We start from the raw sequence: 23,946 nt of genomic DNA on the forward strand, positions 1-23,946 counted from the left end.
GAGCTGCTGTTCTCAACCCTCGCTGTGCATGTGAATCACCCAGGGAGGCGAAATGCCCACGAGTGAGCCTGGGCCTCACCTGACCTGACTAGTCTAATGGGGCCCGGGTGCTGCTGTTTGCTCTTATTGCTGCTGTCCAGGTGGCTCAGACCTGTGAACTCCATATCGAATGTTATTTAAAAAGCATGGCTTGCCTGGTAAAGTCGGTCTTCAAGGCACCGGTTCCTGCATACTGTTTGGCACAAGCATTTGCGTTGTCAGCCCAGGCTGAAAAAAAGTAAAAAGCAGCTGATGATGAAAACAACCAGAGTTCTAAATCTAAAACATTTATTTCAAAATTTGAGTAACTTTGCCTCTATTAAAGAAAATACCTACCATTTTTGTAAATCTTCTCAAATTCATCTTGTTCTTCAAGCTTTTGTCCCACATGCAAAACACCTAGTCTCTGAAATAAGAAGGACCCCATGTTTACATCTACTAGATTTCAGCACCCAGGATTTAAAAGAAAAAGCAGACCGTCCTGCCCTAGCTGGTTTGGCTCAGTAGATAAGAGTGTTGGCCTGCAGTCTGAAGGGTCCCAGGTTCAATTCCGGTCAAGGGCACGTACCTTGGTTGCAGGTTCCCCGGCCCTTGTTGGGGTGCATGCAGGAGGCAACCAATCGTGTTTCTCTCCATCTCTCCCACTCCCTTCCACTCTCTCTTAAACTCAATGGAAAAATAGCTTTGGGTGAGGATTAACTAAAAAAAAGAGGCAAGAAACAGCAGACCATCCTCAAATCACTTCACGTGGTTCCTGGTGCTGGCTGCAGGCAGGAGGTGCTTTCCTTGTTGAGGTCTCAGTGGACCCAGGCCCTCTGCCCAGCCAGGGGGCAAAGCCTCTCTGAGGGCTCCCCCACAGCCCCAGCACCAAGGGAACAGGCAGGGCTGTCTGTACTTGGGGGAGGAGCAGAGGGAGAGGAAAGGAGAAAGTGAAAGCTCCTGTGAGATTCCTGCCATCACTTCCTCCTTCCACTGCCTTTACCCCCCTGCCCTCCCCACAATTCACCATCCCCAGACTTCCTCACCCCAAACTTACCCCTAACCAGCGAGAAATGGATGAACTCTACCTGCCCACAAACTGCATACCCGTGCAGCCCTCGCATATCATCTCATGGATTCCTGGGCATCCCGAGTCCCCCGTGGCTCCCCTTTGGGTTCACTGGCCGCTGATTAGAAAGCCCTGCCTCGGGCTTGGTCATGGACCTCAACCTTCTCAGAACCACCGTCTTCTCTGTGTCTCCCTCAGACACAGCACAGGCGTGGCGACCTCAGTGGGGTAGAAGCTCTGCCCTCACTGGAAGTGGAGAGAAGCACCCCTGGCGTCCCCACCCCAGCCGGCACTGAGACGCCAGAGAGGTTCCTGCCCAGAGCGTCTAAAATCGGTCAGGTTTATACCACCATATTCAGCATTAGAACAGTTCACTGTAGCTTACAGAACCCGGTTAAGTAGGATTTTGTTCATCAGCCTTGGAAACACCATTCCTAATGTTGCCGCTACTGAAAAACACACTCTGAAGTCAACCCAACAGACTGACAAGCACCCAATTCAACAGGAATCAGGAAACTGGAGAACCTCCAATAGGGAGTCCGCGCCCTGGGCACACGCTACTTTAGGGTTTGGGGACAACTCATCCCGGGGGAGGTACTCTACTGCCACAATTCCTCCCTGGGTGCCACAAAACCGCCATGAACAAAGTTGAATGCTTCCTAATTATTTCAGCAGGAAACCATTTGGGATGCATTTTTGTTTGCCCCTCACAACAAATGCCAATGTGATCTAGAAAGTTGGATGCTACATGTTTTTAAGTCCAAACAAATAGAAGAAAATATTCACATCTATTTTTTGGAACAGCATGATCTCAATGATGAAGCAAAGCTGTGTGAGAGCATTTTACCTGGGAGTCAATATCCTTGGCCAGTAGTAAGAGATGCAAATGAAAACAATCTGGAAGTACTACTGTGTACTATTAAAATAGAAAAAAAGTTTTAAGTGCAAATATCTAATGCTGGCAAGAGTTCCATGAAATGGATCACTTACTGCTGGCTGATGTCAGTGTAAGTGATCCAAAATGGCATGATCCTTTTGAAAAGTAATGTGTGTGTGTGTGTGTGTGTGTATGTATAAATTCCCTTTAACCCAGTAATTGAACTTCCAGGAATTAACCCAAAGAAAATAATCTAAGTAACAATAATATATGCAGATATCCTATCTACAGTGTTATTTATAAGCCAACAATGTAGCAATCTAAATGACTTAGTAAATGATAATACAATTGAATGCAACCCTTAAAAATTATGACATAATATGATGCTAGAGGAAAAGGCAAGACTGAAACTTGCGCATGCACATACCGACCATGGAAAATGCACAGCCACAGATGGCAAGACACAGAAACATGAGCTGGGTTAGGATGAGGGCAACATGAATGTTTTTTGTTACTGACTTTTAAAGATGAAGTATTTTTAATTTTTTCCTATACTGTTTAATAAAAGAAGAGAAGGCCCTAGCTGGTTTGGCTCAGTGGATAGAGCCTTGGCCTGTGGACTGAAGGGTCCCGGGTTCAATTCCAATCAAAGGCACATGCCCAAGTTGTGGGCTCCATCGTAAGTAGGGGACATGCAGGAGGCAGCCGATCAATGATTCTGTCTCATCACTGACATTTCTCTCTCCTTCTCCCTAACTCTCTGAAATCAATAGACATATACATTAAAAAAGAAAGAAAAGAATCTGCACCTGCAGCTGGGCCTGAAGCGAGCGCCGAGCTAATAGACTCTGGATCACGTTGGTTCTATCCAGACAGTCCATGCAGTTGCTGCGGAACACGCCCTCCTGGTTCGTCACCACCTTGCCAGTAGAGTCCACTAGAAAATAACTAAAACATATTTGTATAAACACTCTCATAAAAGTCAGTTAAATCTACTAAGGCCATACCTCTTATAACATAGGACTCTGGTCAGTAACATTATTAAAACCAGTAAATTGAAATGTCAGATAGGAAATGCATGATCCAGGGATACTTGGTTACCACAGACCAGAAAGCCATTTGAAGGGCTGAGGCAAGTGAGCTCCCCATCCAAACAACAACTGTAGCATCACAGGTCGTTTCATCTAAGACAGTGGTCAGCAAACCGCAGCTCGCGAGCCACATGCGGCTCTTTGGCCCCTTGAGTGTGGCTCTTCCACAAAATACCACGGCCTGGGCGAGTCTATTTTGAAGAAGTGGCGTTAGAAAAAGTTTAAGTTTAAAAAATTTGGCTCTCAAAAGAAATTTCAATTGTTGTACTGTTGATATTTGGCTCTATTGACTAATGAGTTTGCTGACCACTGACCTAAGAGATGTGAAGAAGCTCAGCTGGAGATTATAAAGGTTGCCATGGCATCAACCATGCTTCCCTAAGGCCAGAGGAGGCTTCACCTGACATAATCATCCCACCTCCGTCCATGTGTCAGGATGTCTTGAAGCACAGTCCCTGTACTATCCATGTCAGAATTCCCTGAGCTGTTTGTTCAAAGTGAAGATGGCTGGCCTGGGGTTAAATTAACTAAGAATTTCTAAAGCAAGGGTTGGATGTTGTGCATTAAAAACATTTTTAAATCCTTTCTTAAAACAAATAACACGAAATCTATAAGGTGTAATGGGGTATTATTTGAAGAATCAGTCTCCCTTTCTCCCCTTAAACCACCGATGTCTGCACTGGAGGCAACCTGGTCTCCAGTCCCAAGTCTCCTGCGTTGTTAATCTGCTCAGAGAACGCTCTGCACTCAAAAACTCAACCACACACGGAGGCGAAGAGCATGGACTCTGATAGCAAGCAACCGATTTGCTAGCCTTATTCCTTAGGCACCTTACTGTGTGACTTTACATGGTTACCCTAATTTCGCCAAGCCCAAATGTTCTCATCTACAAAATGGAGGCAAGAGCACCCCCCTGGGCTGCCTGAATGTGAAGGAGATAATGCAGAATGCACACAAAAGTCAAAGGGCTTGGCAGACTGCATGGAACAGCATGCGATGAATACTGGATAATACTAATTAAGGCAGACAGAATGGTTTCCATTCCTTCTTCTGGCTTTAAAATAAGTAAAGACTGACGTATGCACAGAGTACAGTAAACCTGTGAACAACACAGTAAATAACATGGTAAACACACACAAAAAATGCCATGAGGATATTCAGACCCTTTGATCCATTAATTTCTACTCTCAAGAATTTATTTTAGGAAATAATTTAACAGGAGTAACAATATATATACTCAGAGTGATTCACTGCAACACCACCTTTCATGGCAGGAAGAGAAAAGGAAACAAACCAAATACTCAACCAAGGAAAGCATTTAACCGAAACTATATCATGACACAAGGGAACACAGAATGCCATTCAACACTATCCTTACAAGGACTAGAAAGGCTAATGACACAAATCTGTAACAGAATGTTTAGTGAAAACAACTGAATATTAAACAGTATAAACTTCAATTATGTAAAAAATTATAGATGTGTGAAAGATAATTCATAAAAACACAAAAATACCCTGTTATGGGTCATTTTTAAGAATTTAAAAATATTTCTAAATTATAAAGTCTCATCTTTTCAATATAAAAAAGTCTAGCCCAGTCGGTATGGCTCAGTGGTTGAGCATCAACCTATGAACCAGGAGGTCACAGTTTGATTCCTGGTCAGGGCACATGCCTGGGTTGCAGGCTCCATCCTCAGTGTGGGGAGTGCAGAAGGCAGCCAATCAATGATTCTCTCTCATATATCTCATTGATATTTCTTTCTCTCTCTCCCCCTCCCTTCCTCTCTTAAATCAATAAAAATATATTTTAAAAAACCAAAAACAAAAAATTCTAAAAATAATAGTATGGAGAAGTATTGTCAACCCAGGGAAGTGTATTAGTAAGTTTGCTAGACAATGAATAAATATGATTAATATCTACACAGACCTGTTCCCACGACCTCCACAGGGAAATAAGATCGCTTACCTTAATTCATCCTGCATTTCTGCTACCCGATCCAATAAAATACTTAGTCGATCCCATCTCATATTTTTACATTCCTTATGGAAGTCAAAGGCAATATATCTACCAAAACAAAAGATATTCAAAACTGACCAAAGGTTATTCACTTTCCCTCTAACAACAATACCTTTCTAGCTGACTGTCCTCTACGTGACAGCACACAGCTATCCTGGGACAGCAGGCCCCCTTCCCTCCAGGTTTACACTGCACACACCCACCTCCTCTTGCTCGTAACCTACAGAGGGAAAATGCACCCACTCCAGCCTTCACATGCTCTTCTAGAGGCCCTCAGACAGAGAACAGAGCAGCCCGGCTCAGTGTGGGAGGAGTGAGCTCAGGTGCAGCAACCGGGTGTGCAATAGAAAGGAGCCCTCTCCAACTGAGTATCTGGCACATGTTTATTCTTTACCCCCATGAGCAAAAGATAGGGTCCCACCGTATTGTTTTTCAAAGTGATTAAAGTGTTCAAAATGGTTAGATGGTGTTGTGTACCAGGGAAGAACAGAGGCAGAATAGCCCCCACTCTGGTTAGTTACTGACCATACTAACAAGAAATTTCCCTTTGCCAATATCTATGCATCACACACACGGTAGAGAAAATTTTCCTGTTTGTTACTATGATGGACTGAATTCAGTTATCAGATACTTAAGAGACACACATCTTTTCAATGTTAAAACACATTTATCAGTGAAGGCAGCCTATTATGAGCTGAAAAATGCCCCTTGAGAGGGGAAAATCATGAACCAATTCCTGAGGGTCAAGGGGGGAAGAGTGGACAGAGGACCTGAGCACCATGGACACACGAAGATCCTCACATGTCTCATTTTGCCTAACTTCCCTCTCGGGCTCCAGCTGAGTCACAAAGTAGGACTGGAAGGACACCGCACTCATCTGCGGAGTACAGTTCAGAGTACAGTCTGCTCTCGGGTGACACCTTTGGCTCTGAGAAACTGACGGGGCATCACCAGACTGTGGGCTTGTTCTAAGCAGGTCAAGAAAGGGTCTCGTATCACTTCTGTTATTGCAGGTGAGAAGTTAGAAACAAAACTAGAAATAAGTATGAAAATAGAGGTTAACCAACTGAGAGGTTTGACACGGGGAAGACGGGAGTGAGGAAAGCATTTTCAGTGACAGCTCCAATAAAAGTGACACTGTGACAGTTATTTTTGGAGTGCTCTGACCAGAAGGAATAGCTCTAGACTTGTTCAAAGAATTTAATTAGTTCAGTGGCACCTAGATCACATTTGTATCTTCTAAGAAGGAGTCACATAGTTTTATTTTGATAATATAAAATAATAGTAGAAAATATAATTTAAGTATATTAGTTTACTGCTGAACCCCAAATAACCCAGTACTATTTCTTTGGAAAGTTTTCCCCATGTCTGCGACTCCTTCCTACAAGAGCACAGCCCCCCTCCGCCCCAGTTCCTGCCATGGAAAGCTCCAGATGGGCTGACTCATTACCTTGCACCTCTCCACAGACAACTGCTGATCTTAGAATTGCTCTCTGTTGACATGGCTACACAGGGTTTGCAACTGCTGCCTGGTGACTTACAGGCGAGGCCAAGCTGCTGCTCCAGACAAGGCCACCATGCCAGAGTAAAGTGCTCCAGCTCATGAGGGGGCTGCGACCACAGAGACCTCATGAAGCTATCACGAGGAAATGTAATTCGTGGTCTAATGACCATAGTGATGCAAAGCTTCTAGAAGGGGGTTTTAATCAGGGACTAAATTTTTGCAAAGTTCAAATTAAACTCAACTGCTAAGAAGTTAATCTGCAATAGAAATTATGCCAGAAATTTTCAAGCCAACAAAATCATGACCCAGTCGGATTCGGGCACCGGTAGGGTCCCTTGGCCTGGCCTGCGGGGATCAGCCCAGAACTGGCTCTCGACATCCCCCGAGGGGTCCCAGATTGCGAGAGGGTGCAGTCCAGGCCACAGGACCCCACTGGTGCACGACTGGGGCCAGGGAGGGACCGTGGGAGGGCTCCAGGGCGTGTCCGGCCCATCTTGCCCAGTCCTGATCAGCCGGACCCCAGTAGCAAGCTAACCTTACCCGCTGGAGCATCTGCCCACTGGTGGTCAGTGTGTGTCATAGTGACTGGTTGAACGGTCAGACACTTAGCATATTAGGCTTTTATTATATAGGATGTGTGATCTATATACTTGTGTATATGTGCAAGTATACATCTAGTCCAAAAAGACCTGCAACAAATTTATAGTGAGGTACCTGATCATTCCATTTCCCAAGGAGGACACCATTGTTGCAAATGCCTGTTCAAGTGGCTTCTCTGAGCCCTTCTGGTTAACCTGTAAAAAATTTAAAAACACTATAGCTTTAAGTTTATTTAAAAAGAGAGTGATGGCCTAGCCAGCTTAGTTGGCTAGAGCATTGTCCCAAAGTTGCAGGTTTGATCCTGGTCAGGACACATACAAGAACCAACCAATGAATGCATGAATAAGTAGAACAACAAATCAATGTTTTTTTCCCTCTCTCCTTTCCTCCCTCTCTCTCAAATCAATAAATACAAATATAATTTTTTTTAAAATAAAAGGAGAGAGTGACATCAGCAAAATGGAGGACCAGGAAGCTCGAAGCTCTTGTTCCCTTATAAAAATACAGAAAACCAGAAGCTGTCTGAACTAACTTTTTAGGAGCTCTGGAAAACAAAGGTTTACAGCAACCAAGAAACCGTCCAATCAAGAAAAAGCCACTCCTGGGTATATAGCTAAAGGAATTGAGAGCAAGAATTCCTACACCTCTGTTCAAAACAATCCAATGTCCATCAATGAATAAATGGATATACAAACTGTGGTACACACATACAATGGAGTATTATTCAGTCTTAAAAAGGAATGAAATTTTGATACATGCTGTGACATGAGTGGACCTTAACAAATTTATGCTAGGTGAAATAAGCAAGACACAAAGGAACAAGAATTATTTGAACAGGCAACTTTACAGATACAGAAAGTAGATCAGAGTTACTTGGGGCTGAGGGGAGACAGATAATAGGAAGCTAAGCTTAATGGATACTGAGTTTCTGTTTAGTATGAGGAAAAGTTGGAAATGGTCAGTAGTGATGGCTGCACAACATTCTTAATGTCACTAAACTGCACAATTAAAAATGGTAATGATGAATTTTATGTTAGGTTAAAAAAAAAGTTTGTTCTGCTCCCCTAGAAACAAGTAAGAAACATACCAGATTGAGTATGACTTGTTTTCCATAAATAATTAATTGTGAATCAAAATGCCTTTGGAAACCATCCATCTAGAGAAGAAAAGAAGAGTTATTCACTTTACCAGAGGACACTGTAAGAATACTTATAAGATGATGTAAAGTATCTCCTTAAATATCCTCTATAGAAAAATGTCTTTTAGATATTCTAAATACCAAGTAGTCAATAGCAATTACAAGCCCTTCTACTCCAAGATGCAATATTGCTACTTTAACTCCGAGCACAGTATCAAATAGAAAACACTAAATACTCGCTAACTACTATATAGTTGCAGATCTTACTGAAATCTCTAAAATCTAAATTTGTGATAGCATTCAACTACAGCTTGTTCTTCCACATTTCTAACATGCCATCTATACAACCATTTGGTTTAGGTTCACTATGTGCCAGGACCAAGGAGAAAGGCCTCAAAGATGATGAATTCTGCCTTACGATGAATAAATATGTGCTCTATATGTAAATTACAATGCCAATAAGCTATTTTTAGCCAGTAAGGAAAGCATGGAAGATACACACATGATTTGCTACTTTGTTGATCTGTGGCCGTGGTTTGTACTTGAGGTTTGGTCTTTGAGACCAGAAAACTGGTATTGATCCTCGAGTCTAAAAGAAAAGAGAAATGTGAAAAAAATAAAAAATAAAAAAACAACAAACATACACGCAAACTTGTTTTTCTCAGCTTACATGTTGTCATGGGGTATATACATATCGATGACTACAAAGGAAAAATATATATACAACCTACCAACTATGAAAGAAGTCCATGCGTGCCTGCTCCTAACCTAAAGTTCACATATTGTGGGAATACATTTGAAAGGCCCTTTTCTGCTTCTGATTTTATATGCATGGTGCTAGGGTAGTACACAGTTTAGTGTTTCCCTAAATTCTAAAATCAATTTATCTGAGTAGAAATTAACAAGTTATGTCTGTTAAATAATTTGGCATTATAATAAAACTGGAAAACGGCTGTATTCATTCTCAGATGAGTATGTCTATCAATGTATATGTTTAGCTACTAATGCTCTGGAGCAGCAAGTGATCCACAACTCCTTACGGAGGCAACGAGAAAAGGAGATTATCTCACAATGAAGTCAGGGCAGGTAGAGTCCACTGTCCCATCATCACTGCCCTGAATAAGTCTAAAGAATCAGGCTGAAAGGAGGCTCCGTTTCCATAACCCCTGCACCTCCTATTCCTACCCCTCTCCTTTAGGGACCTAATTCAAGGGCAGGAAATGCCAGAAAGCTGAGTGTCAGGTTAATGGAATACCTTTGTTTTGGGTGAACTTGTTCCACACTGTAGACAAAGATATTACTTTTAAAAGGAGGGGAGCAGAGAGAAGTTTCAATGTGACAAAATTATGACCCCAGCAGAAAGGCCAGCTCAGCTGGCTGGCTGCCCACAGACAGGTGAACTTGCCTGGACAAATGAAGCTTTGCTTCCATTGTAGTGCACAATTTGTTCTGTTTCTACAAAGTTAGCTGCGTGGCCTTCAGAATCAATCCCTAAATTGAAAAAAATTAAATTAACTATATTTATCACATAAGAAACACACCAGAAACTCACTAATTCAGTTTAACTTGGAGAGAATTAAGTCAGTTCAAATTAATGGAAAAGTACTTATAAAAACAAATGCATTAACACATGACCAGAAAGCTAACAGATGCTCATTTTAAACAGGCTTAAAGGGGAGTATTAAGGACCTATTAACAAATAAAGTTGGTTGTTATTTAATATACCAACTGTTTATACATATACAATCCTATAATTCCTCAAAAACAGTATTTCTCAAACTTGAGATATATTGTAAAGGAAAAAAATTACAAATTCTCAAGGACTCCTGAAAGTTTGTCCATAAATCTCAGGGTGTTTTGTCATTTTTTTTTTGGTTAATCCTCACCCAAGGGTATTTTTTTCCATGGATTTTTAGAGAGGGTGGAAGGTTCTGTGATCTTAGCCACCTCACTTACTAAGTGTCTCTCTTCCTCTGCTGTATTACCTACAATAAGGGAGAGTAACCAAATAACTCCCTGGCCCAAAACTTCTATGATTTATCTAAAGGTTCACAGGATTTTACTCTGATAGTCTGGCAAAAAAAAAAAAGTTAGAGAAACTCCTTTTCATAATGACAGTAACTTTTAATACAGATTTTAAAGGCTTGGTTTAAGGAAATTAGCATTTGCTAGTATAAAGCCTAGAGAACAAATGTAAATCTTTAAAGTTGAAGGCATAAAGTCACATGTGTAGCTTTATGCATGCAAAGAAACCAAGAATAATAAGAGAAAATACTTTCTGCTACGATTTCAGGTTACTGAAACTACACAAGGAGTTCAGCTTGCTGTCACACATCCAGCAAATAACATGATCAGTGCCTCTTAGAGCAGGAAGCAGCAGGGTCTCTTAACATTTGCAACGTAACACAGTGGCTGGAGTAAGACACAGAAGACCTATCTAATTATTATAATGAAGCAGCAGATAAATATCTATTGAGGCTTTCAAATGATAAAGAAGACAAATAAAATACAAAAGATTACAGTCATATCACTGTTAAAACAAAACATTCAGTAGTGACAGATATAACCCAGAACAGCAGCATGCAGATGAAATTAATCCTACCTCTCACGTAATAGCGCACGCCAGCTCTGAAGCAACTCCTCCTCGAGATGAGAATCCAATCAAAGTACTTTCCATTAATAGAACACGAGTGCATAGTAATAACTTAACTACATTAAGTAAATGTAACATACTGAGAAATCACGTGTATGAAAGAGAAGAGTTTGGTATGACTAAACCTACCTGGATGTCTATAGAAATCTCAAGCTTCACATGTCCGAATGGAACCCTAAATACTCTTCAGCCTCCCTCCCACCTCTAAGCTCTTCCCCACCTCAGTGGATGGCTTCCTTCCATGTACTCTGGTCAAAAAAGTAGATTTGCAGAAACCTTCTCTCTTCCATATCCCATGTACAATTTGTCAGAAAATCCCTTTAGTTCTACCTGCAAAATATATCTAGAACCTGCTCATTTTCACCACCATAACTGCTACCCTCTAAGTCCTAGGCAACGTTGCCCCTCACCTGGATTCCTGAGGCTGCCTCCTAGTCATTCCTTGCATCCTCCATTGCTCTCCTTTGGCCTGTCTTATCATACCAACCCTCTGTTTAGATCCCAACAGTTTCTCATCACAGCTGAAGTGAAAGCACGGCCTATTTGGCCCTGCATAACCTGGGCACAGCTACTTCTCTGATCACACCGCCACTCTCTGCTCCAGGCATGAGCCTGCCTTGGGGCCTTGGATCTTGTTGATCTCTCTGTATGTGTGCAACACATGTGACCATACCTCTAATCAAGAAACTACATCTTTTTAAAGCTTTAGATTAAGCCTGTGACAATATTATTTCCTTCTGAATAAACTATTCCAAAATCGCCTAGACAGGAAGATCACCTCGGTCTCTGCAGGGCACCGCCCTGATTTGAGGCACTCCTCAGCATATAGTGCTTGTCCTTCAACAGCCAGCTCATGTTCCTTCCCTATTTTTATTATAATCTCTATGACAAAGATTAGTTTTAAAGCAAACTTACAAGCGGATAATTATAGAATTAGAAATTGCTTTTGATTTGATTCTGCAATATTGGAGACTCTCCTCATGCAATATTTGAGGCTGTCACTAAATCTGCCTTGTAACAGTATTCAAACAAAGACTGCTAGGACTAGAATAGTATCATGTAAGGATACAGCCGTGTAATACTGGGAGAGCAAACCGATGGACCTGAAATGAAGACATACGTTACATTTGGGAATATAATTTAAAAGTAAACCAACAGCACTATATAAAATGTATTCACACACGAGGAGGTAACATACGAGTATAAACAAGGTAGTAATCTTATGGGTAACTAAATTTTAAAGAAATTTCTCTAATGTAACATTATCTTTTCAATTAGAAAATTCAAGAATGTGCTATAATTGTTTGGGCTTGACTACTCAGATTCTGGAACACTAATGAAACCACTGCAGCTGCAGAACATCCCTCCTTTTCAGTCTTTATCTCCAACAACTCCACTCCTCTAGGGAAAAGATGTACCCACACTAGCTGTCTGCAGCTCAAACTACCTGTCCCCAAAAAGAAAAGCATGTGACAAAAAATAAAGCCATTAGGCAAATCTCTTTAACCAGATTGACTACATTATGCGTCCTAGTTGGGCCTCCTTGTTTGTACTTCATTTGTATAAACTAAGGACAGAGGAAGGTGACGTCTATGGAATCACATCCCCACAGGAAGACAAATGCAGAGCTCTCCACTTGCCTGGGTCTTGGCTCTGGCCCCTCATTTCTCCATTATTCGTCCACTAAAACCCATCATCTCCCTCTTACTTATAAAAACAGTGTATTTTTACTTAAGGCTCCTACAGGAGATACAACAATGTGAGATGGCAGACCTGACCCAAGTTTAATAGTCATAAACAGAGTTAAATTAGAATTATTTACCCAAATCTTTGGTGATTAGGGAGCCATTTATACTATGTATGCAATTAAAACTTGGACTGTAACAAATAAGCAGGTTTTATTTAGTGTACATTACCTCTGGCTGCGCAGAAAGTTCTCTCAGAAGATGACAATTCCATACAAACCGCTGATCTGCCTAAGAGAGAAGTTTTACAATTAATAAAACATCTCTTGGCAAGGTGAGTTTCTACAGAAAGAAAACTATGACAATCAATGTTTCCACCTGGTGGCTTTGACAGGCTCCAAACAAAACTCTTCCCCTCAAATGGGGCCCTCCTCCTCTGGGTTTCCTTCCTCACTGCCTCAAGCCAGTGCTGCTGGCCCAGAAGCCTGGGAGTCCTCTCAGGATCTTTCTTTCTCATATATTTAGTCAATTTAGTCCTAAGTCTTCTTTCAAATCCACTCTCTCTTCTATATCCCTACTCCCACCACCTCAGCAGCACTTGACTCCAGCCTAACTAATGAAGTTAAGTCTTGGCCTTGCCCCTCCCTCTGGTCCCTTCACACACTGCCAGCAATTCTCTAATGGGACAGGTAGGTCAGGTCTCCTGTCTGCTGGGAAGTTTTCGCTGGCTCTCTCTCATCTAAAGAGCCAAAGCTTCGCATGGCCTCACCAGGCCTGGGATCTGGCAGCCCCCACTTAACTCTCTGATCTCATCTCTGGCCATTCTGATGTTCAAACTGTAAATACAGAAGCAGCTCCTTCAACAACTCAGTAGATTAACCAATTCTCTCCATTCTCTTTATAAAACACAACAACTGACACACTACTCCCACTCCCACCCCCACCCCCATGACCACGAGCTGAGAGTTGCAGGGAGTGACTCTTGCACTTGGCTATAACCAGGTGGATGGTACACTTCCCGAGATTCAGGTGTGTGTTCCGCTTTGGTCTGTGCCAGCTGAACTTATCGTTACACAACAAAATATTTTATAAATCAATGAAATGTGATTTAAAAACAAGCTGCTGTTTCTATAAAGCTGAATGTTTTGAAATTTAACTTGATAAAAGGCAAACTGCTGAAACAAAGCTGCTGCTGAATTACAAGTGGGAATGGCACCGTGAAAACCTGTAAGATTCTGCAAACAGATAGCTCTGTGTCAAAATCTTTAGACATTCAAACTGGGAAGTGTTATGGATGTAATTTATCCAGAGAAGAAAATTAGGAATCAAGGAACCAAAAACAAAGAAAAGTCCATGGTCCTACATAAAAAAACTGACCAGTCCATGTAAAATTTCACGTGCAGCTAAAACATTTAAAGCATAGGTGGTGCCTTTATCACTTTTGTGATTCCCTATGTTAACTTGAACAACTCTTTTGATTAGCTGACAAAATATTCCTTCCCCATCCCCAGATGTGATGGCTTCTTTTTCAGTTTAGCCTAATATTGTTACCATCTCTGCCCAGAACCCCCCTCTCCCGTTGTCACCTGACCACTAAGACCTATTCATCATTTAATTTCAGCTCAAAAGTTGTATTTGTAAAGCTGTCCCTGACTTCCACAGACAAGAGTGAGACCCACCTTCCTTCAGGACCCCGCTACACTTGGCACAAACTGCCACGGCAGCAAGTGCCCCTTGTTTTGTGATTGCCTGGACTTCGCTTCCCCAGGAGACTGCAGGCTCCCACAGTGCAGGGCCATGCCAGTTCACGCTGTGTCCCTAAGTGGCCAATACAGTGCCTGGTCCACAACAGGCACCTGAGAGACATCTGCCAAATGCAGAATCAGAATGTAGCAACTGCTTTAAAAAGCAACAGTTACTTTGTAGTTAAAAGCCAAACTTCTTGATTGCTTAATTTACATCTGAATTTACAGCCAAACCTACATAAATTGTACTAGATTAGAGTATGAAATCTTAATAATGCCAGTCAACTAAAACATTGATTTAAGTTGAACTAAATGAAATTATCACTTCTATTGGTCAAAACTGGTCAATTACTGGCAATTTCTTATGGTTCAATCTGATTCATAACTGACAGCAACCTTTTATTCTCTCTGCTGCCTAAACACAACTAAAGTTTGTTAATAAAAAATCAAGACAGCAATCATCCAGGTTCCTGAACAGCAGCACTTTTAAGTTGAGATAATTTGAGGTCCAGTTTTAAAAATATACTGATCTTTAAAAAAATAATAACAATAAAAACCCATCTTAAATAAAAAAAAGCAAGTTCTTAAGTCAATAAGTTGTTACTTTTCCAGCTGCAAAAACTATAAGTAACTCCACTGCAGAAAGAACACTCACTACCTGTTAGAACATCTATTTTGTAAGCATAATTATGTTACTAATATCTGTAAGACTGTAGAACACCTAGAGCTAGGGGATTACCAATGTATTTATACTGCATTTCTGACTACCTACATCATGGTTCTCAATCCTGTCTGTGTAACATACAGACTGGGGTCCTAAATTGGGAATTGACATATATCTAAACATGGTAAGTTGTCAAAGCCCCATACATAATCCTGATACAGTCAGGATTCAGAAAAATCAATATATATTTTTACGGAAGAAATAGATATGCCCCTTAAAAAAACCCCAAATAAGTAAAAATACCTGACAATTAAGCTTACCCTTTCCAAGAGACTCATTTCTTGAAATTCTGGACTAGTGTTGGACAGACGCTGCAAAGTATGGGTCAAGTCATATGTGGTTGAAAAGTAAAACCCATCCACACTCAAGACATGGTTTATCATTGCTAGGAAGGTTTTATTATCTTGTAACTGTGAACAAAGGAGATTTAAAAAAAATCAATCTACCTCATATTTGAAAGGAATCTGTCAGCATGAAGCATGAAGAATGAAAATAAAAACCTGTTAGTCTGGCCCTATTAAATATCACTGGACAAGGATATTTTGGAGGAGGAGAGAGGGATGGATGCTCACCATTTTCCCAGGACCTAGGACAATTCCTGACTCACAGATGATACTCAATAACTAGTGTAACGTATGACTATATTAATTGATGAGGCAGAACTCCATCCCTTTGATGTCCTTCACAATTTTTACTCTATAGGCAGAAGAGTTCTTTTAATGAAACGTCACCAACTCAGGTTATGACCTACTGTGTCCCAGATACTTTACATAGATTTTCTTTTACCTTCAAAAACAACCCTGCTAGATTAGTATTATCCTCATTTGTCAAATGAAAAACATAAATTCACGAAGGGTCCATTAACCCAGTAAATAACAAGAGAATAATAACATCCCTGTTCTTAAGAAACTTTACTGGTTGGGGTAGAATTATTTTTCTTTTTATATTAAAAAGAAAAGTGCTGTAAAAGTAATATCTATCTTTATTTTCTGATAATCATTTTAGCTGGCTTTCCCAATGAATACCAAGATTGACATTTATTTTAATCTTTGTTTTAAAAAATAACTGTTGTCCTGGCCAGGGCACATACAAGAATCAATCAATGAATGCATAAATAAGTGGAACAGCAAATGGATGTTTCTCTCTCTCTAAAATCAATCAATAAATAAAGATTTTAAAAATAATTGTTGATGTTTGGTAATTATGAGACATAAGCACTTCATTAATATTAAGAAGTTCACCTTCACTGAAACCTCTGGCTGTGTATCTAGAGTCTCTGGAACAGTGACAGTATCAGCATTCGCACAGTCAGCTATTTCTTCTACACCCAATTTATGTTCAATTTGAATTTCACTCCTAGAGTTGTCACTTTTTGTCTGCGCTTTCATCTTCAGTGGGATAATCTTTAGTTAGTATACCAAGATAACTGAAATGTAAACCACGTTGTCGGAGGACTGATATTAACTAACCATGCTAACTGAAATCCATGCATACAGGAATCGTGCAAAAAGAGGACTGAACACATATAATAGTACACACATATTTATAGTCACATGTGGAAAAAGTGAAGAAAACGTTTTCTATGGGAAAGAGGGAACGCAATAGGATGAGTGGGATTTCAAAGGTATCTAACATTTTTTTTTACAAAAAAAAAAAAAATATGAAGTTAAAATCGGGTGTTGAGAACATGCATTTTCTGTTTGTCCTTTTCTCTCCATATGAAATTTCACAAGTTAAGAATTGAGTCAGTTTAAAAATACAAACCAAGAGAAATTAAATATATGAAGAATTTTTAAATACATTTTATGGCTAGGTGTAAAAGTAGTATGTAAAGCGACCTTGCTTTATGGTTAAATAATTAGGCTTAAAAAATTCTACAAACATTCTTTGTAATCCACCTCCCTCTCACTCCCATGGTACTACTTTGGGTTTTACAATTAGTAAGCGCTTCCATTTCTTACCTGAATATCAGTTAAGTGCAACATGGTCTTCTTATAAGAAAGAATATCAAAATCTGTTGCTTTCCAGATTACATGATTAAAAAATTCACCTATTTTTATCTTTTTGGTAATGACAATTAGATAATTTCCTGCAAAAAAGCAAAGCCAAACTCAGATAAATATAAATAAGGCAACTCTAATGCCAAAAGTAGTAAGTGGTCCTTGTTGTTTAAACTCCAAAGGCTAGCGAATGAGACTCAGACTGTATTGTGCTATACAGAGAAAAGGCCCCTACTTTTTAAAAGCAATCTTATAATTTATAAATAGTAAGACCAGCATATTATTTAGAAAAATTCCTATTGAAAGTCCAAATTATTTTTCTCAAAAAGACAAACACAAAAGCTTTTGGTAGCTAAAGCAGTGATCTTAGCAGATCCAAGTAGAGACAGAAGACACTTCTTTCTCTCTCTCTCCCTCCCTCTCCCTTTTCTGTCATCCCCAAGGCAGACAGGCTTCTGCTAATACATTTCCCAGTGTGTAGCCTAAATCAACATAGTTATCAGATCTGGCCACTGTAGGACAATGTCCCATCACTCCTATGTCCTTCCTGTCGGTCATTCTATAATGGTAGAGAAAAGTGCTGGGGCAGTAGTATAACTGGTTAATGCAATGTTACAGATGGTCCCCAATTTATGCTAGTTTGACTTAGGACTTTTCTCCTTTACGATGGTGCTAAAGCAATATGCATTCAGTAGCAACCACACTTCAATTTTTGAATGTGGATCTTTTCCAGGCGAGCAATATGCGGTAGGAGACCCTCCCATGATGCTGGGCAGTGGCCGAGGTCAGGCACACGATCATAAGGGTAAACTTGTGTGTTCATGTGTCAGAGATGCTGCCCAGCTGTAGGCTAATGTGAGTGCTCTGAGCACGTTTAAGGGAGGCCAGGCTAAGCTATGAAGTTCGGTAAGTTGGGTGCATTACATGCATTTCTGACTTAGGATATTTTCAACCTATATATGATGTGTTTATTGGGATGTAAGCCCATCGTAAGTCTGGAGCATCAGTACAAAGTCAGGCATCAAGGAGCCGGCACAGCACCACACACAATGCACCAACCCTGACCCTGGCCACCGCCTCCCCCCACAAATAAAACAGGGTAAGCCTTTCCCACTAATTAATTCTTAAGCTCTGTTCAAGGCTCTACTCACAGGTGCCCTCCCTGGCAGTTTTCCTATGTACATCTCTCTCCTAAACCTTGTCACACTGTACTGCAGTAATTTACTACTGACATGCCTCTCACTAGACTGTAAAGTGAGGACAAAAGGGATGTACATCTTTTTTTTTTTTTTGAAGTATTGCATATTTTCTTCTTTTTAAAAAAATTATCTTATTGATTTCAAAGGAAGGGAGAGGGAGAGAGAAACATCAATGATGATGGAGAATCGTTGATCGGCTGCCTCCTGCACGCCCCCTACTGGGGATTAAGCCTGCAACCCAGGCATGTGCCCTTGGCCCGAACTGAACCTGGGACCCTTCAGTCCGCAGGCTGACGTTCTATCCACTGAGCAAAACCGTCTAGGGCAGGACATATATCTTTTTTAACTTAGCACAGTACCTGACACAACATGAATATTTTAAAAGTTCAATGAAATGAAATTTAGACTAATAAAACCACTTTCTAATTACTCAGAATCAGGTAACATTCTCTAACATGCACTACGTCATATTCAACTCAGTCCAGAGTTGAAAGTAGAATACTCTGATCCATCAATGCATTAAATTATTTAAACCCTCTTAGAATTTATGAAAAATTCTTCTTTAATATAACCTCAGGCTCATAAATTTAACCATTTTGGGTATATTACTTTTAGAAATTAATGACAAATATTTAAATCTACAGATTACTGCCTAAAGCATGATATGAAGTGTTCCTTTATCTTATACTCCAAGCGTCAATTTAATTACCTTATTTGTCCATCTTAGCTTATTTCTTATTTCTTCCTTACCTGCCACCAGATGGATTGTGCCCAGGATACCAAATATTGGTCTTGTGACAGCTGAAGGAGGAATATCTTTCTTGACTTTAAAAGAGAAGAAGAAAAAAAAAAAATCACAGGACACACTCACCAAAAGAATGGGAAATTTAGTTTGATTTCAATAATTACTTCTACTAAGTAAACATGACTTGTTGTTAGAAAGCAATACTCCTTCATTAGACCTCCATTTGGGCAGAATTTGAAATAAGGATGTCCACATTACTAAGGTCTCTGCCTGTCCCGGATATGGTATCAAATGTAACATGCTTCAGCATTCCTATCAGGTAAATTGTGGGTTATTTCTAATGTCAATTTTCAACTAAATTTATTCAACCTCTTGCCAGAAGGTCTTTATCCCTTTAAGAGAATGAGAAAGTAAATGGGAGGAGTGTTGAGACATGATTTTAATCTCTACATGCAACTAATGGAATGCAACGAAGACGTGCCTAGCTATGCCTAAGAATGTGGGAAGTGCAGGCGAAGGTTCTAGGGAGACAGAGGAAGGAAAAGCCTCCTCCGGTGTCTAAAGTAATCTGTACAGGTAGAGAGGCATCACCATGAACTGTGACTTCATCAATGCCCTCATTAATAAATTAATCTATTAATCTCAGACTATAGGGTTCATTTCATAACTGTTAAACTTTCAGCCAACATGTTTACAAAACATATTTTGTAGGACTCCAGTTTAGGGAATAATACCCCATTAAATAAGCTTATTTTACTTCACCAAATCACCCCTAGTCCCTCTCCCAGGAAGAGTCCAAAATATAACTGGATAGATGGATAAGATAAAGCTTAGAAATATCATTTGCCTAAAACAGAAGTTGTAGTCAGTGATGTTTATATTATTTTTCATTCATTAAATTACCCTCACAGTCATGAATATTTTTTAAAAGCTGCTATGAAAATTCCACACACTTAATGCTAAAACAATCTCCTCACACTCAAAATACCTTCAATCTTACAGCTAGAAGAAACTTGGACATCAACAAAACCAATCCTGAAAGAGTATAGATCAGTGGTTCTCAACCTTTTTAATGCCGCGACCCTTTAATACAAGTTCCTCATGTTGTGGTGACCCCTAACCATAAAATTATTTTCGTTGCTACTTCATAACGTAATTTTGCTACTGTTATGAATCGTAATGTAAATATCTGTGTTTTCCGATGGTCTTAGGCTCTACAGCAGCGTTTCTCAACCTGTGAGTCACCCAAGATCATCGGAAAACACAGATATTTACATTACGATTCATAACAGTAGCAAAATTACAGTTATGAAGTAGCAACGAAAATAATTTTATGGTTGGGGGTCACCACAACATGAGAAACTGTATTAAAGGGTCGCGGCATTAAAAAGGTTGCGAACCACTGGTATAGATAAAGGAATAATTATGTTTTTAAGTCCTTACAGATCGCAAAATTTTCAAAACCATTTCGTTTCGGAAAAAGGAGAAAGCTTAAAATTAATGCATAGAAATCAAATGAGGTAGCAAGAATTAAAACTTCATAAGACACTCAGAGATCCACACACTGGCACACCTCTGATTAATTACTGCAGCTTACGTATAAAATCTTTCTGACACTTATAAACCTGGCTGTACAATACCTGAGAGGGTAACCTCTGTGGACACACGGTCGATGATAAGCACATCATCCACTCCATCATCACAAGCTTCCACATAAAATTTCTCAGTTGTGATATGCCTAGGAGAAATTTAAAACCATAAATAACTAAACCAAATGAAATAGACTCCTAAAGAACTACTTATTATAACAATTTCAGCCGGGTTTAAATTTTACATCATTGTCCCAGTTTCTGAATTGATGAAGCTGTTACGCAGTCCTGATGTGTTCAGTGCCACTCTTTTCACTTGTACATTTAATTCTGACAAGATTTTCATTTGCTGTAAAACCACCAATTTGACTCACACAAGAAAATCATAATAAATTCTAATTTGCTATCTTCAACAAGATGCAGAAGGTGAGTAACATAGTAGTTAGCAGCCCAATCTATAGAACCAGATTACCTGTGCTGTGTGACCTTGAGTAAGTTATTCATCCTGTCTGTTCTTCAGTTCTGATACCCATCAAATAAGGTTCTAATCCTGACATTGCTGTTACTGGCTATGTAATGCTGGCCAAGTTACAAGTGCCTACCCCATCCCAGGCCCTGTTCTAGGTACTTCTGTACAAAGTCCTGGATCACAGAGCTTACATTGTAATAGGAAAGACAACCAACATACTAGGAAGTAACCCAGTGATTTCAGACAGTGGTAAATGCTGTTAAGAAAATAAAGGTATGTAGGAGATTCTGGGTGTGGGGGTGCTCAATTTTGGGGATTAAATGAAACGTGTAAAAGCTCCTGACACAACTGTGATCAAGGAGAAGGGGAAGGGGGGAACAAGAAAAAGAAGCACTGAAATATTCAACAGCCACACTATTGAACTATTCAATAGCAAGGTCTTCAAAGTAAGAATTCTATACATAGCCATACTATCAAACAAGTGTGACAACAGAATAAAAACATTTCCAGGTGTGCCATATTTTAAAAGACACTTCTTGCTCTCTTTCTTAGAAAGAAGGAAAAGTTAGTTTCACAAAAATAGAGTAAACTGAGAGTTAGACTTGGAATCCCACACAGGAGACGTGAAAGAAATGACGGTGCAGAGAGGTTCCAGGACAGCTCTGCGGCCGGAAGGACAGCCCGTCCAGAGACTCCCAGAGTAAGCCTCAGAGAAGAAAATGAATTGAGTTTCCTGATATGTTTGAAAGGAGTTTTACTGCTGAAACTGAAGATTAATTAGTGAGAATGACACTGAAAGTTAATAAAAAGTTAATAAAAACAGCCACTTTTCAATTCCAGAAAAAACAACACATTTTTATAAGACTATGTAATTACACTATACTCCTGACTTCATTTGAACCACATCTACATAACCATATGACCACTGCATATCTTAATATAACTACACTGAGAGGGGAGGAAAAGAATGTGGTATAAAAGCTTAATTCTCATCTTTTAAAGCAGGAAGTCATCAGAGGGCTAAAAGTGAAAAAATCAGGAAACAGCAGTACAGACATGGTGTTCTGGGGTGAAAAACCAGAGCAATGGCTTAAAGAGTTGAAAGTGGGTGTCTCTGGGGTAGAGGGGACTGGGAGTGCAGAAGCGCGATAGTGTGGTCTCTTTCATGATAAGCTTTGTTACTGTTTACTTTTAAACCATATACATGTATGAGATTAAAATAAAATTAAGAGTAATTGTGGATCAAGGCAGAGAGTTCTAGTCCAAGGGCTCTGACTTCTGCTGGATGTCACCTCTCTGGGAGATACGGTGGGATTCTAAGTTGCTGGTGCTAGTCTGATAATGTTATTGAAAATGGCTTAGGAATTTGGTAAGAACAGTGACGCCGGCTAAGAAGAGTGATGACAAGTAATGACCCAGAATCCCACTAGTCAAAATAGCAGGCGTCATCCCAACTCACAGCCACCTGCGAGTCCCTTTGCGGTCTTCCTCTCCTTTCCCTCCTTCCACTTCCCGCCACCTTTAATTGGCCTTAGTAGATTTTATTCTCTACACTTGACGCTTCCCAGGTTTCATTTCAAAAGCTACCGGAAACTAACTTTAACTGTCCAGCACTTACTGAGTCAGAAAGACTTAAGTAAACACCCGGTGTTTGCTGGTGAGTATGGTTTTACTATTTTTGTCTTTAATCTTCACCAAACAGGCTACCAAGCCTCCGTAGACAGGGATTCTAAGCTTATCCATTCCCCTTGGCATTTTTCACACAAAATGATAGAAGTTCCAATCAATTTTCTTAGAGACTATAACAAACTACATTAAGTGTTGTTGTTGTTTTTTTTTCTTTTAAACCTCACCAGAAGATATGTCTATTGATTCTAGAGAGACGAAGGGTGGGGAGAGAGAGAGGGGGGGAAGGAAAGAAAGAAGGGGGGGGGGGGGGAGCATTGATCTGAGAGGGAAATATTGAAGTGAGAGAGAAACCTTGATTGTTCGCTTCTCCTAAGTGCCCCAACTGGGGACAAACCCACAACCTAGGTTATGTGCCCTGACCAGGAATCAAACCCGAGATCTCTTGGTGTATGGGATAAAGCTCCAACCAACAGAGCCACACCGGCCAGGGCTAAGTTGGTTTTTATATGTGGCCTTTAACTGATGTCTTCTTTGGCTCAGTGACAGAACAAACAGAATTTTAAAAATTGTTTTCCTTACTCCTAGCTAAGAAAAGATCTTGACAGGTCAGATTTTAACTGGATATGATGTTATAAAGTAACTAATAAAGAGGAGAAAGAGGGAGTTGTTTGTTTTCTCTGATTAGAAAGTCTACAATGTGTCACAGAAGCCAAGTTTGCCAGTTTTTCAAAATGAACTAGTTAACAGGCCATACTGAGTTTTTGATGTAATAAATACATGGAAACCAAGACAAAAGACTCAATCATAACCAAAAATCTAGGAGAAAATCCTCTCCCTACTGCAAAAAGAAAGGTCCTCAATTGCTGTGATGTTTCTCATTTCTATAAAACTATCTCACATTGCTTATTTTATGAAATAGATTTTAGAAGACAAGGGGAACCCTTTCAAGAACATGATTTGCTCCTTAACTATGCTGTGATAAAAAATCTCTAAAGTTCAAAGTGATACTGTATACTGAAAAGAACTCTGGTCCTATATAAACCTCTGGTGAGGTTATCAGAATCCAATGGGTATTTTAACCTCTAACTGAACAAGAATATGCTACCTTGTTTCTTTCAAGACAGGGGATTCAACATCAACCCAGAGTTCTAGTTTCTGTTAAGATGACAAATATTTTGGGAGATAGCTAAAAAT

The 23,946-nt window shown here is 40.0% G+C and overlaps 1 protein-coding gene across 3 annotated transcripts in view; it reads right to left on the minus strand.

The window, feature by feature from the left end:
- Nucleotides 1–23,946, minus strand: part of SACM1L (SAC1 like phosphatidylinositide phosphatase) — a 36,042-nt gene that overhangs the window by 5,821 nt on the left and 6,275 nt on the right. For 2 of the 3 annotated variants that reach the window (XM_080673752.1, XM_080673751.1), the window contains exons 2-16: nt 20,706–20,803; nt 19,071–19,145; nt 17,083–17,210; nt 15,382–15,531; nt 12,884–12,943; nt 12,037–12,070; nt 10,917–11,018; nt 9,720–9,805; nt 8,817–8,903; nt 8,264–8,332; nt 7,291–7,370; nt 5,022–5,120; nt 2,774–2,912; nt 376–445; nt 195–267 (exon numbers count right to left, since the gene is read on the minus strand). In XM_080673752.1, coding sequence (XP_080529878.1) covers nt 195–267; nt 376–445; nt 2,774–2,912; nt 5,022–5,120; nt 7,291–7,370; nt 8,264–8,332; nt 8,817–8,903; nt 9,720–9,805; nt 10,917–11,018; nt 12,037–12,070; nt 12,884–12,943; nt 15,382–15,531; nt 17,083–17,210; nt 19,071–19,145; nt 20,706–20,803 — 1,350 coding nt within the window. The remainder of the gene's footprint in view (nt 1–194; nt 268–375; nt 446–2,773; nt 2,913–5,021; nt 5,121–7,290; nt 7,371–8,263; nt 8,333–8,816; nt 8,904–9,719; nt 9,806–10,916; nt 11,019–12,036; nt 12,071–12,883; nt 12,944–15,381; nt 15,532–17,082; nt 17,211–19,070; nt 19,146–20,705; nt 20,804–23,946) is intronic. The other variant, XM_080673753.1, reaches the window with a different exon arrangement.

This window comes from Plecotus auritus, assembly GCF_963455305.1.
Source record: "Plecotus auritus genome assembly, chromosome: 6".
Taxonomy (NCBI): domain Eukaryota; kingdom Metazoa; phylum Chordata; class Mammalia; order Chiroptera; family Vespertilionidae; genus Plecotus; species Plecotus auritus.